The sequence below is a fragment of the Rattus norvegicus genome, chromosome 18, assembly GCF_021556685.1.
Source record: "Rattus norvegicus strain SHRSP/BbbUtx chromosome 18, alternate assembly SHRSP_T2T, whole genome shotgun sequence".
Classification (NCBI taxonomy): Eukaryota; Metazoa; Chordata; class Mammalia; order Rodentia; family Muridae; genus Rattus; species Rattus norvegicus.
The window spans coordinates 36,470,088-36,484,791 of NC_141551.1; the positions used below are offsets into that span (position 1 = coordinate 36,470,088).

The window sequence follows — 14,704 nt, forward strand, 5'->3', positions numbered from 1 at the left end:
CACATGGTTTTAGAGGGAGACTTTTATAAAGAAGGTGGAGATCCCAACTCCCTTCATGCTACTCTCACTCTTTCTCTATATATATGTCTGAGTTTGTAATCTAGGGTTTCTGGGAAGTATCTTGACAGAGAACCTAAGCTGAGCAAAGCAGCCTTGATCTGAGTGAGCTAACTGGCACCATGAAAGTAGCAGGTGTCTTTCTGCTCCTCTCTCTGGCTCTTCTCTGCTTTTTCTCAGGTGAGTTTTTTTTTTTTTTTACAATTAACATCACATAGTTTCATCAAAGCAAAAAGGAGAAGAGGAGTTCTTCCTCACATTTCAAAATCCTAATGATTTTTATGTGAAAGAGCAGTTAAGAAATAATATAATGATGAAGACAGTAACAATAGTGATGACAGGGACACTGGTAAGGATGATAAGAAGTGTCATTCACCAAGCGTAGGTGTTGTAAGCTTGTACTAAAGGCTGCTGTAGATCATCTCTGATTATTTTGTAAGAAGTTTGTATCCCTGTTCTTTATGTAGGAAACTGAGACACAGAGAAGGAAGTTGCTAACCTACTTATAACAATGTGGAATTTATTATTTGTATTGAGGTTTTAAAGACATCACAGATGATATTTATTTGTAAGAACAAGTCTAGAAGACAGATAATTGGCATTAAAACTAATCTTGGCTTTTCAGAAAAAAACTTTGCCGTTTGTTATTATTATTATTATTATTATTATTATTATTATTATCAGAGAGACTCAAGTAATTGACAATAAAACAGGAAGGGAGACAGAAACTCAATATGAAGCTTTGAAAAGAAATTATTGAGCCTTAGAATGAAGAAGTATATATAGCAAGACGAGTAAATTATTCTTCAAAAGAGCAATATCTTAGAGAACTTAAATGACCAATAGGCATGCATTTTGTCAACTGACATGGCTCAGAAACACAGTATAAAGATATTCATCTTGAAAAGACAGAAAGAGCTGCATATGTAGGTCAAAGGAAACCCTTGATAAACACAGTCTTTTCTATTTACTGCCTCTTCTTTTAGTCTGTTGGCTAGTGGTCAGAGTGTCCATTGAGGTAAATAGACCATCTTTCCCACTAAAATCCTGTGTCAACTAAAGAAATTTCTCAGTCTTCTTAAATACTTTTCCCTGTGTCCATGCTGAGAGATGAGACTAAACTTGGAGGAGGGGGTGCTTCCATGGGGGATGTATCATTTTCTGGGACAGGAGATAATAAACATCATGGCTTCAAGGTTTGAAGTTACTGAAGAATTTGAAAAAAATTTAAGTAGATAAAGTCGATACATATTTGTGAACCAAATACTTGTACAATATATATTAAAATTAGATGAAAGTCTACTGAAATTTTTGTCTGTTATAATCAAACTATTCCAAAAATGTTTTCCTGAGGTAGCAGAAAGTTAGACCTATGTTAAAATTTAGTCCCTTAAACCAGTTGTCATCCTTGGTAGGCTTACCTTTATAAAGATGAATTTACTCTAACAAGATCTAATTGTCTGAATTCTTCAGAGCATGAATACTTCACAAATATACCAAACATCTTTCATGGTGGTAGCATGCTCAAGGAAGCTAAATGTTGAAATTGTGAAATGAATTTAAGTCCTAGTTTTTCAGTCATTCAGCTTCAAAACCTTTCTGAGTTTTGTTTTTGTGTAATTTGAAAATATATAATAAGCACTCCTATATGGGGAGTTACATCAGAAAATGCACATAAAGAGCTTGATATAGTAGAAGGGGCAAAGAAATATCCAATGTATATATTATGTTAATGCTATAACTAAGATGCAATATGTATGAATTTAGTTTCTGCCTTGCTGTTTCCTAAATATGAAACATGGGCAAATCCTTTTAGAAGTATAGGTTTTTTCAAAGTGAAACATTGATTGGAAATTATAATAATTAAATTTCTGAACATAAAAATCACTAACAGAATTTACAAAACTTCAGACTCCCCAGCACTATCTAGTTGCATAATGCATGACTTCCAAGGAAGGTGGTGGAAAACTCTGTGTCCCTAACAATCACCCATTCTCCCAGTTATGACTCATGACTGTTGGGAAAGCCTCAGGAAGAGATGATGAGGCCCCATAAAATTTAAGAGCTGTGGATTTTTCTACATCTATTAATACATTGCACTTGAACATATGTCTGCTCAACCAATCGTGAGTGTTGCCCCATGTTGGAGGCAGCATTAATCTGTACTTCTTGGTTTTACATGCATGAACACTTTTGATGTATTCATACCTGCTAAGAAAGCACCACACATCTAAAACCACAAATATTAATATTAAGAGGGAAAAAGAGGATGAGAAGAAGACTACATAATAACCCATCTTCAGGAATTCAGAGAAATAAAGAAGGCACAGAAAATGTGAGATCAGAAAAAGGTGGGGTCAGTCTTTAAGAATGTATAGATGGGTCATAATTTTAAAATTGAGTTTCAGTAGAAAGCACAGAGGAGTAGTCCTGAGTGCAGCAAATAGCAAACTTTTCTACTCCCCATGGCACACGTTTTGATAGAAGAAAAGGGCGCTGCTCTTTGGGATGCTGGCCAGAGCATTCTTTCCAAGACCACTTCTGTGAAGTGAGGTCAAGGATGATAAAGTCTTTCCCATCATGGATGAAAAGTAAGACGCCAAGTCTGGGTCATGAATCTCCAGATCTTAAACATCTATCTTTCACTTAACCCTAACCCACAACAAAATAAGTGAGCAGACTTGAAAATAAGACCTACGGGTATTTAGGAAATGGCCAAAAGCTGCCAAAATGAATGCATATTACTGCCAAATTTGCAGACCTCACTTTTGCACATTCAGAAATTACAGTGTTTGGAATTGTGCTTTTTTCCCAGGTGCCTTCAGTCAAGGAGGACAGGTTAGTACCTATTTGTCTCTATTTTTCTAACCTAGGTAATGTATGGCTGCTTTTCTCTGGCTAAAGCGAGATATATCTATGCTGTGAAAGAAGTTAGGGAGGGTGGAGAGAAATGCCTAATTTAGAAATCACATGTAACAGTGAGCTTTTAAACGACAGTTTCTCATCTTACACAATTTTAAGTTTAAAGAAGCTCAAATGTACATTTTTATACATTGACAAGGTGCTGTATTATTGCACAAACAGGATGGGCATGAAATAAAGTTCATGTCCAAGCCCTAACTTAATCAGGCTATTGAGCTAAAAAGTTCTCAGTTCTCCAAGCTGGAAATGCCACAGCTATTAAACTAGACACTAATAATCACTCTGCAGAATTACAGTTATTATAAAGCTTCACAACATGGCAAAATCATTTGGAAAACTATAAACACTATATGTGAGTTAGTTACTAATATTTGATTGACCCCCTTTCACAGAATTTGAAGAGAAGTCTTTTTTTTACAGAAATAAGAAATGAACATTTGTTGTGTATGAAGCATACACAGTCTGCAATACCCAAATTTAATGCAAGTGGGGGGTTAAAACTCAGACTGGGTACAAATTTATTCATTAAGCTATTTTTTCTTTGTTGTATTTTTTGGGTTTTTTGTCTTACTTTTATTAAACAGCATTTTTATTGTGCTTTTTAAAATCTAACTATTGAAAACATGTACAAACAAATGATGTTTGATCTAATGACCCTGCTAATTCTATTGGACATTTCAATTTGATTTGGGTACTAGCTTTTTAGATTTTAGAGTATCCAAGGACTCTTGGCATCAAAACTTTCAGGCAGTATTGCCAGCTGATAGGCATGCAAAGAAGTTTAAAAAATTACTTTTCATCTCTGTTGTAAGCATCATATTCATAAGTTAATCTCATTAATTTAATATCTCATGAATTAAGATGCATCTTAAGTTTGATTGTGTCTTCTAATTCGTCCACATGTGCATGGGTTTATATAACAAACACAAGCATGTGTGTCTGTGTTCTTATATGAGGCTCTATATTCTATAATGTATGTACTTGAATAAGTGTCATACTTATACTAAATTTAGAAGCAAACCCAAAACAAACAAACAAAAAAACATAAGAGACAGCCAACATGTTTCATCCTTCATTACACTATAAAATAAGATGATCCAGATGTTGCACATAAATCTACATAATTGTAAAAGATTATCACTTTCTTTCTTGGGATTTTCATTTCTGAGAGTTTGCTTCTGCTTTACATTGATCTACCAATTACTTATCCTGTTCTTTTGCATGGTTTAAGTCTTATGGTCTGCTTGCTTTAGGGTCACCTAACATTCTTTCTAAATACACAGATCCTCATGAAAGTGTTGAGCAGCAGTTGGATTTGTTAAGGAATTTAAACCTACATTCTAAACAACTGTACAAGTGACACCTACACAAAATCTAGCAATTAAAAAATGTGAAAACAAAACAAACACACATGCAACAAAAAACAATCACTAAGCTAGACAGTGAAAGACTGGCTTCAGAGTCAGACAATGTGAATGAAATGTAATTCACAGTTACATATTATGTTCTTTGGTTGTTTTTCTCTTCTTACTACTTCTGTTTCCACACCTTTAAGATGAAAGTTGACATGAAGTGATACCTAAAGCCTCTCCCTGCTCTAAATATTTGAATTGTTATAAATCAAGCCTGCACTGCCATGGTGATTCCCTAGGAACCATAAAGCACAAGGAAGGTTTTGCTCTCCAAGACCACACCTAAGCCACCTTACTCTTCCTTCTTGGTCAGAGGGGGAGTGGGGCAAAAGGATTTACTTAGGAACATGCTGCTTCAAGTCAGACCCAGGCAAGACAAAGGGATGTCAGGTTTCCTCTGGCACTTCAACATTCCAGCACTCAACTCATTCTGCCCATGCCAGGAATTTTGTCCATGACACATCTTCCGGGAGATTATAGGGTACACTCCTAATTATAGGCCTTTCCAAAGTTTACATTCTTTTACAACCATTCTTCAAGGTATCGGGGTGTGTTTGGTCACACCCATACATGTAATCTGGGAAGGCTGAAGCAGGAGGAACATCTAGTTTTAAGGCTAACCTTGTTTAGGTAATGAATACCATACTAGACAGGCCTAGGCTCCAGACAGAATGAAAGCTTTATACTTTCTACTTTCCAAGGCTTGAAGTTTGAGTGTCATACCCTTAAGAGTCATTTAAATGTATGGCCCTACCAACTGTTTCTTCTGTAGATTTTTTGGCATAATTAAGTGTTATATTTTAAGCTAAAGACTGATTAATTTTGATACATTTGTAAAACATTGTTCCACTACTAATATGAGTTTGAAGTTCTTGGTTCTTCACTGTCCCATGGTTTTACTAAAAATTAATGTATTGACAATATTTAAATGCAGTTTGAATGTGTTAGACAGCATTCACAATGTAACCACAAATAGAAAAATCCTTGAAGCCTGGAAAAGGAGACAGGGTTAAGTAGCAGCAGCAGGAAGTGGGTGGAATCAAGTCCCAGGACTGCTGGGTCTATATTGACTTAGCTGTAATCAGCTATAGAGAGACACCATGCACTCTCTGTAAATGGATTCCAGGAGTGCTTTTTTCTAACAATTTTGATGTGATGATTATTATCTGTCTTATGCAAAGAAGGTGATGAAAATCATAGTTTAAAACAGCCATTCTCCAAATGTAGAAAGGCTGATACCAGTAGAAAATCTCATATAGAACAACTTATGGTATTGATCCAGACAAGAAATACTAAAAACTTTTTCAGGTAATAATTTGAAGTTAGCAAAGAGGTGAAGAAGTGAAGAAAGAAGAGAAGAAAGAAGAAAGGAAAGGAAGTAAGGAAGAAAGAGAAAGAAAGAAAGAAAGAAAGAAAGAAAGAAAGAAAGGAAGGAAACAAAAGGAAGAAGAAAGGAAACAAAAGGAGGGAAGAAAGGAAGGAAGAAAGGAAAGAAGGAAGGAAGGAAAGAAGGAACATTTCAAAGGGGAAAATGACAGCTTCAGTAAGAGATCTGGGATCTGGCTGAGAAATTTGAAGAGGGGAGTTCCATGAAAATGGAACCATTAGACTACAAAGCTGTTGAGAGGAAAGAACACGTGCTTTGGAAATAACTAATTCTTAACTATTAATTAAACTGATAGTTACAAGATTCTTAATCTATGAAAATTAGAGAATGGGTTACTGATCCTGGCATGGATCAGAGTTACTTTAGAAAGTATATACATATTCTTAGAGAAAATCAAGGATTAAAAACTACTTTGAAAATAACCACAGCCAAATTAAGGAGGGGGAAAAAAGCAAAAAGTGAAGATGAAGGGAGCTGACATATGAATTTTGGAGTTTTTAAAAGATTTGAGTGATCAAGAATTTGCATAAACCATAAGAAACTAATACAGGTTATTTTTAGGAACCAGAGTTTTTATTCTTATAAGTATCCTTTCAGAGAGCACTGGTAAGAGAAAAGGGGCATATGAAAGTAGGAAGTTAGTCTAGACCAGGAGTTCTCAATCTTCCTAATGCTCCAACCCTCTAATATAGTCTCTCACATGGTGGTGACCCCAACCATAAAATTATTTTCATTGCTATTTCATAACTGTAACTTTGCTACTGTCATGAATTGCAATGTCAATGTTCCTTCTGGTGGTCTTAGACAATCCCTGCGAAAAGAACCTTCAAACCCCATGGAATCAGGACCCACAGGTTGATAACTATTACTCTAGATAGAGATGGGTTAAGAACTAGAGATGATGAAGGATTAAGGTCGAATTGACTGGGACTTCTTTTTCAACACAGGAGAAATGATATCATCTTCCATCTAAAGTCCAAATGCTTTGTGTGTGAGGAAGCACATTTTCCTTGATTTGATTTGTAAATGACTAAAATATTAATCATCCTGAGTCTTTAGTTGATTGTATAAGCAAGTGTTCAAATATCAATAAAAGTAAATAATTCTGTTGACTCTATTAATAATTATGACTAATCTGGGTAAGGAAGTGCCATGTCATTCTTGCAAAGTTAGGAGACAACAGTTCTTTGAAGAACCACAAGCGGTCAGTTTGATAGTCAAAACCCTGATAGAACTCTTTAGTATCAAAGAAGATCAAATGAAATTTCTTTTTAAAATCTGAAAGCAATCCAAGCAACATTAAAAATTAATCTTATTCAAATATGGAATAAATTATATAAATTATAATAAATTATATCACATACCAAAATTCTAGTATGTGATATAATTTACCTGGCTAGTGTTTATGACAACATTCTCCCCACAGAAAACTTTATCCAACTCCTTTGAGACATTTTCCTTAGATCCACAGGGCACTGCGGTTCTCCTCACAGGCCTAATGCTCTTGAATGGAACCTTAGTGAGGAAATGGTAACCTACCATCTATCTCCTCCATCTAGATCTTCTTCAACTTCCAGTAAGGAGCCCATCATTTGGATATCATTCAAGATTCTACAACCAAATTTAGAAGAAATTCAGGCACATGAAAGGCATACCAGTAGTAATTCTTAATATTTTCCTATGTGGTAGAAGCTGTTTTCTTTTTATCCCTCACACTACTTTGTAGAAGGTTTTTTTTGTTTGTTTGGTCAGATGGCGGATTGGTTTTGTTTTGTTTTGTTTTGTTTTGTTTTGTTTTGTTTTGTAACTACACTAGAGTTGCCTCTGCAACAAATTACTCTTCTGATTCCTGTGATCTTGCTTAGACTTTTCAGTGAATCCAGAGTGTTTCCTGGATATAGAAGAATCTTTGAGTCAAGAAAGACTGTATTTCCCATCCAGCTCAAGAACTAGAGACCAAAAAGCTGTATTTAAGCCACTTTGATGAAAGAAGCCATTGTCACTTTGCAGACGATCCAAGCTAGCTAGGCCACTGGAAAGTATTCTAGTCTCGTGGAAGAGACCATGTACTATGAATGGAAAAAGCAAAGATTTGGTTTTCTTTAAGGAGCTGACCACTGGGAATTTGACTGTTTTTCAATGAGTATATGGGCAACACAATTGGATTTGGAGGGTTAGGTTTTTTTTGTTGTTGTTGTTTTGGTTTGGTTTGCTTTGGTTTGATGTGGTTCGGTTTGGGAAAGGGCACAAGAGCGGAAGCATGAACTTGGGAAGAATGGAAGGTGAGTATGATAAAAGGTGCATTGTACAAAATTCACAAAGAACTCATAAAAATATTATATTTGGGAAAGGAGAAGCCCCTAGAAGAAGACTTCTTTCTTCAATTCAATGAAGGATGATTTCAAACATGTCACATGATCCTATGTCACATTTGTTCTCTGAGACCACCCTGAGAACCTGAGAGCAAGACAGGATAGGTATTTGAGAGGTGTGCTTTCTTCTTTGAAGTGAATTAAAAACTGACTTAAATGTTGCTTCATCTAAAATAGCACAATCAACAATGAGGAGGTTCTAGAACATGGCTCTCTAGTCACTGCCGGTGTCTTGGTGTCCCACTATTTAGCAGTAAGGGAGCTCATTCTCACGTTGCCCACTCATATGTCAGCTGATGCAGTGAATTTGTTTACTAAAACTATTTGCTCTTCCTAATTTTTTTCTGGTGGGCAGGGGAAGGTAGTGAGCTTGAGGAGGGCTGAGGAGATGAGAAGTACTCAAAGTGAATGCTCTCCCCAAGTGTCTGTCTTACTATCTACTTTCCAAAGGACAAAAGAGGCTGGATCACAAGATCAGAGGGCCGATTTCCAGGGAAAGGTGTCTTAAGGCATCGTCTCTTTCAAGTAAGAGACTTTCTTGTTTATTTCCCTTACTGTCTGAGATTCTAGATCCAGGTATCTTTTGCTCAGCTTGCAAATAACAGGTATTTTCCTTCCATGGCCTTTGTCATGCATTGTGCTACAATTATATCATCTCTTCTTTCCTCTCTAATGAAGATGCAATGATATGTTTACTGAATTGCCCTTCATTACCAGCTCCTTGTCTGACCAGCATCCAGCACTATGCATTCTATGCTTTGGTTACTCATTGAGCATTTGATGAATAAATGAACTATCAAAGACAACACTGCAGTTCACTTTTTTTTTGTTCTCAATGATGTATCTGTGAACATGTGAGGTAATGATTTAAACTTTATAAAGTTCTGAAGGGAAAATTGCACTAGGGCATATATCATTCTCCAGATTTTCTAGATTTAATTGCATTAGATAACTTAAAAGAAAGATTATTAATATAGAAGGAACATTAGAGGATGACTTTATATTTTAACAGAGGGAAAGGTAAGCACCACACTACTTTACCTCAACACTATAAGATTCCATGTTTCAACAAAAAATGTGCAATTGATGCTCTCAGGTACCTTAAACTTGTTGTACATATTTATTTTTCAAACATGATTGTATGACTATTTCATTGAAGACTTTCTCATGCAAAATTCAGACAAGTTTGTCAGTGTGTAATTGTGTCTGCCATGTTAAACAAGAGATTCTTCTTGCCCATAGATTTCATTAATATCCTATTTCTAAAGAAACAAAAGCATAGATTTTTGTATAAGTATATAACACAATGTTTTAGGATAACATATATAAAATACACTAAAATTTTCTATAGTGAAGCTAATATACCCATTACCTCACACTGTTAGTCCTTGTTTGTTTTGAGGTAATCACTGTTAAATCTACTCAGCTGAAATTATGACTACAATACAATTTTAGTGACTGTAGCATTTATATTGTATGCTAGAACTGACAAGCTATATTAATGAAATCTGTGTCAAGGATAGAGTGTGATACCAAGTCTGATTCTCTCAGTAGAGATGTATTATTATTTAGCTATGATAGATTATCGGAAATTCTGCATCTGAAAAATAAGAAGTAATGTATTCAGTCATATATAAGGCCCATAGTTTCAGCTGTGCTAGTCTAGTCTCTTCTCCCTGGTATTTAGTATAACTCTGTAGACTTCTCAGTGATATTACTAGGTTCAACTGAAGTAATGTCTTTGAAAATGATTAACTTTTATGGAGACATTGAAAATCATGAGATTGTCCCTTAAATGGAAATAAAAAAATTGAAGCTAGTTTCCTTTGTTCATATGTAAATAAAACCTCATTGTTTTAGCTGATATTTGTAGATGTTTTGTTCAATGGATTTCATATTATTAATACCCTGGAAATAAAAGCACATCAAATATCAGTTCTATTACATTGACAACATCTTACTTCTAATAATCATATTATTTTATTAGTGTAATTAATAAGATCATTAACAGATACTACCATGCTTTTCTACGGTAACTGTTCTCCATTACACATAACAAAGAGTCTCATGAGACTGAAACCTCAAGATCTTTCGAAACACAGCACCTTCAGGGCAATTAATAAATTACTATAATAATTCACAAAGTGAAAATTCTACAAAAAGATTCTAGGAACAAATTACGATAAAGACATTAGAATTGTTTTCAATATATAATGAAATGGGTAATGCATCTACTGAAAAAAACAGCAGGCTTCAAGCAATGTCTAGAAACTCCCCAGCAAGGATCATCCATGTTCTGCTAGTATGCAGAAGTACTATTAGAATATATTCACATAGTCCATATGACAAAAGAATAGGCATGTATTACCCAAACTTACTCTCAACTAGACCAATTTAATATTGGAACAAAAAGTTTTATGTATAGCATTTGACCTTATTAATTTGCTCATCATCATCATCATCATCATCATCATCATCATCATCATCATCATCATCATCATTATCATCATCATCATCATAATGTATTTCTCAAATCACCATGACTTAAATAAAAGTCTCAGTGAAATGAAATTGTCTTCCATTTAGTTGATTTTCCAAGCTGTTTTATTGTAGCACCAAGGTTGACTGATTAAATTGTATTAGTTTAAAAAAAAAGAAAGAAACAAACAAAATGTTCTACGTATCTATTTCAGGATATATTAGATTAAGCTTCTGTTTCAAATTATCAGTCTATTAGATAGGATGTTACTTATAATCTTTTTCCACTGTAGATTAATTGTGGTGAGTTCCGTGATCCCAAGGTCTTCTGCACTCGGGAATCTGACCCACTCTGTGGCTCTGATGGCCAGACATATGGGAATAAATGTGCCTTCTGCAAGGCATTGGAGTAAGTATGGTTCTTACCACACCTGGGTCTGTTAAGCATAAAGTTACAAAGTTAAACTAGTGATTTTCTGAGATAGCCTAGGATATTCTATCCATATCTCATACAGAAACTGAAAAAGTGATCTTCTAGAAAATGGATTAAAAATAAAGTCCCCAAAATTGCATAATAAATTATTTAAAAGCATTTTAACTACTCTGTAACTGTTATAATGCATTTTGGGGATTTCTTTGTGCTACATTTTGCACATAACAATTTAACTTTAATAACTTATATTTTTATAATTTTATTTTATGCATATGTATTTTTTGCCTGCTGTATGTCTATGCACTGTGTACATGCCTGGTGCTCAGGGAGACCAGAAGAGGATAACGGACCCCCTAGAACTGTAGTTATAGACTGTCGTTAGCTGTCATATGGTTTCTGGGTCTCAAACCTGGCTTTTCTGTAAGTGCAGCCAGTGGTATTAAACACTGAGTCATTTTTCCAGTCATTTTTTATCAATAATGTTTATGATGTCAATATTGATTTCAATATGCAATAAACACATTAATATGTGACCTATCTATGCAATTTATTGCAGATTTTTCTCAACAGTAGTTCAGGGAGTAGGGTGAAATTTAAATGAATGGAAGGGACATATACCTAATAAAACTTACATATGCAGTCTGGTGTAAAATGCAAAATGCTTCATATTTGATTAATTTTCCTGCCAGGACAGACTTACGACTTATCATTTATTGGTATAATTTCTCCTCCCATCTCTTTTTCACTTTTCTACAATGAGTTACGGGTATCAAAAGTCTTAAAGATTAACAACCTACATTGACTTAAGCCCATTTCTTCACAGGTATATGAGGATATTTAACTGATATGTGCTGAATAGCAGTATAGATATCAACAAAATCCAATAATGACATGGATGGTACCATATTTAAAGCCACTCTGGGCTCTGTGACAAACACTGAAGATATTGTACTGAATCTATATTTATCTTTTTTTATTTATATAGGAAAAGTTCTGGAAAGATCAACCTGAAGCATCGTGGGAAATGCTGAATTAGAGCTGGTGTTTTATGCCAGCTTCCCTGTCTTCTCTCATCCTTATTTTTTTATTTTTCCTTTTTTTCTCTAACAAACACCATAAATTCATAAATAATAAAACAGAGCTTCTTCTCCATATGAGTCTTATGTAGGTCACAATGTCTATTTCCTTTGATTTGTCAATAAAGAAAATTCTGCAGAATTGATTCCATTTTGGTCTGAGATTAATATAATGTACAACAAACAATAATGAACATGATTCATTAATTTGATGTCCCACTTTCATCATCAAAATACACCACCCACCACAGCTGAGTCCAACAATAATTGCTCCTCTCTTTGGCCTTTGAAATTTTCTTGGTAACAATAAACCAAATACTAATGTGATTCTAAAATAAGTTATTTGAATATTAGACTACAAGATGTTGGTGCTTCTTAATTTCAGAAAAGATATTTTACATAAAAACAAATCACACATTGTCTATGGAGCTTAGTTTCACTTGACTTTGAAACGGCATATTCGGATTGTGCGATATTTAAAAACAGTGTTTGTCTTCCTGAAAACATCCTATGGCCTTCTGAACAGGAAGTCAAGAAAGACTCAAACTGAAGAGTGAATATTTAATAAGTGATTATTCAGTGGAGAATATGTGAAAACTCTCTTTAAGAAAAGAGAGTTTCTCTGTAGAATGGAAAGATTGTATACATCATTAGGAATCAAAAGACCTGCAGCAATCCAGTCACTTGCTAGAGAAATCAGTTTCAGTTAGAATAAAGCTAAAGATTACAAGAGTCCTTTTGATAAGTCAGTCCTATACGATGTAGCTTTTCCATTTTATGAAAACCCATAATTTTCATGTATAAGTTCATCTCATTCTGAGAAATTGTCAGGAAAGTCTTGGAAATCAGTCGTTTGAATACTTTTACAAACTAGAGTATGCTTTTTACCAACAACGCCCTCCTGAGGAACATTTTTGTTTAACATATATCAAAAATCACTTGAAAGAAATGACTTTCACTCTGTTAAAAATTAAAATTAAAAAAAATTGAAAAAGCGTCCAATCTGGAATAGATTCTGTTCTAGATGCTTACAGTAACACCCATGAATGGAAGTAAGAAGAACCAATATTTTCTCAATAACTAAATGGATTTGCATTTAGTAACGGAAAAATAAATGAAAATGTAGAGGCACTAAATATGATAAATAAAAATTTAGTAAAATGGAATGTGATAAATGCTACAGAAAAAATTCTAAATAGAATCAGTTACTAAGGGTGGAAGATTCATAGGGAGGAGTGGTAGTCATAGTTATATATGATGCTTAGAGTCACTCTTACTGGAAAGACCTGGAGATGAGAGAATTGCCCAAGCAAAGATACTAAAGAAAAGCAAAGGGAGAAGCTAGATCCCATCCTTGAGGTTGAAAAACACCTACTTGGCTCTAGAAGATACAATGGAGCTGAAGAAGATTTTGTTGAGTAGGCAAACGACAGGTAACCAGGGCAGAGCATCGGAGACCAAACTGTGTAGGCTGGTAGTAATTGTTCAGGCTTTGACTTTGACTGCTATGTATGAGGGGTTTTTGTTTTGTTTGTTTTGTTTTGTTTTGTTTTTGTTTTTATGTATGTGAATACCCTGTTGCTGTCTCCAGATACACCAGAAGAGGGCATCTGATCCCATTACAGATGGTTGTGAGCCACCATGTGGTTGCTGAGAATTGAACTCAGGACCTCTAAAAGAGCAGTCAGTGCTCTTAAGTGCTGAGATATCTCTCCAGCTCTATATGAGATGTTTTTAATCTATGAGCATTAAGATTATATATCTGACTTAAAGGTCAGGAAATTTAGCTCAGTTGAAGAACACTAGTTTATCATGCACATGGCCCTGTGTTTATTCTCCTGCACCACAACATAGCTATAACATAAGTACAATTAAAATCTCAAATATATGTGAGGCATGTAGATACTACCTATTATAAATATAATCAAAATCTAGATACAGTGGAGTGTTCTGAGTGCCTAGAAATAGATTCAAGAAATGACTTAGGTTATGCAAGGGAAAGCACATAGACATTTGTTTCCATGTCTAAAGCATGTCCCCTTAAAAGGAAACTACATAAAATGCAACCAGGATACAGTGATAAGAGGGTGGGCCTTTAGTCAATGCAATACAATGTGAAAATCCTGACTCTTAAATCAAATTATAAAGTTATTTATCTATGTTTTCAGTGTTCTCCCCCATCTCTAAAATACTAGAATTATAGGGATGAACTACTAAATTTGGTCAAGATACTTTTTAACTTGAAAAATGAAAATAAGCTACCTCCTCATATTATGAATAAGAAAAAAGTGAATGTTGTTCACTTAGCATTTTTATGTGTAACAATAGGTAATATACAGTGGTTGTGATTATGTTCAGTCACCATTTACAGCATATCAGTGTCTACATTGCTATGAAACGTTTAATTCATATATAATGTAATAGTTTTGAAAATATTTATAGTCTTTTTCTATACCACTTTGGCACTCTTTATCTCAGCTATTTTGTCCTCAATGTGTGTAAGCTGAACTGCAACCTCTCATTGGGAAATTGTGCCCTTTTACTTACTTTCATTTTATTCAATAAAA

At 34.5% G+C, this 14,704-nt stretch overlaps 1 protein-coding gene across 2 annotated transcripts; it reads left to right on the plus strand.

The window, feature by feature from the left end:
* Positions 1–102: 102 nt before the first annotated feature.
* Spink6 (serine peptidase inhibitor, Kazal type 6) lies at positions 103–12,283 on the plus strand. 2 transcript variants are annotated; one of them, NM_001395746.1, is made up of 5 exons: positions 103–237; positions 2,873–2,895; positions 8,601–8,675; positions 10,922–11,037; positions 12,047–12,283. In NM_001395746.1, exons 1-5 carry the CDS (start codon positions 180–182, stop codon positions 12,090–12,092), a joined length of 318 nt encoding a protein of 105 aa, NP_001382675.1. In that variant the 5' UTR covers positions 103–179; the 3' UTR covers positions 12,093–12,283. The 2 variants fall into 2 exon arrangements, with proteins under 2 accessions (NP_001382675.1, NP_001382676.1); NM_001395747.1 differs by lacking the exon at positions 8,601–8,675.
* Positions 12,284–14,704: the final 2,421 nt, after the last annotated feature.

Excerpts from the sequence above, each read along its gene's own strand:
- Spink6 (NM_001395746.1), top strand. The coding sequence starts at position 180 with ATGAAAGTAGCAGGTGTCTTTCTGCTCCTCTCTCTGGCTCTTCTCTGC. Across the intron at positions 8,676-10,921 it reads TAAGGCATCGTCTCTTTCAA|ATTAATTGTGGTGAGTTCCG; the intron begins GTAAGAGACTTT and ends TTTCCACTGTAG. Across the intron at positions 11,038-12,046 it reads GCCTTCTGCAAGGCATTGGA|GAAAAGTTCTGGAAAGATCA; the intron begins GTAAGTATGGTT and ends TTATTTATATAG.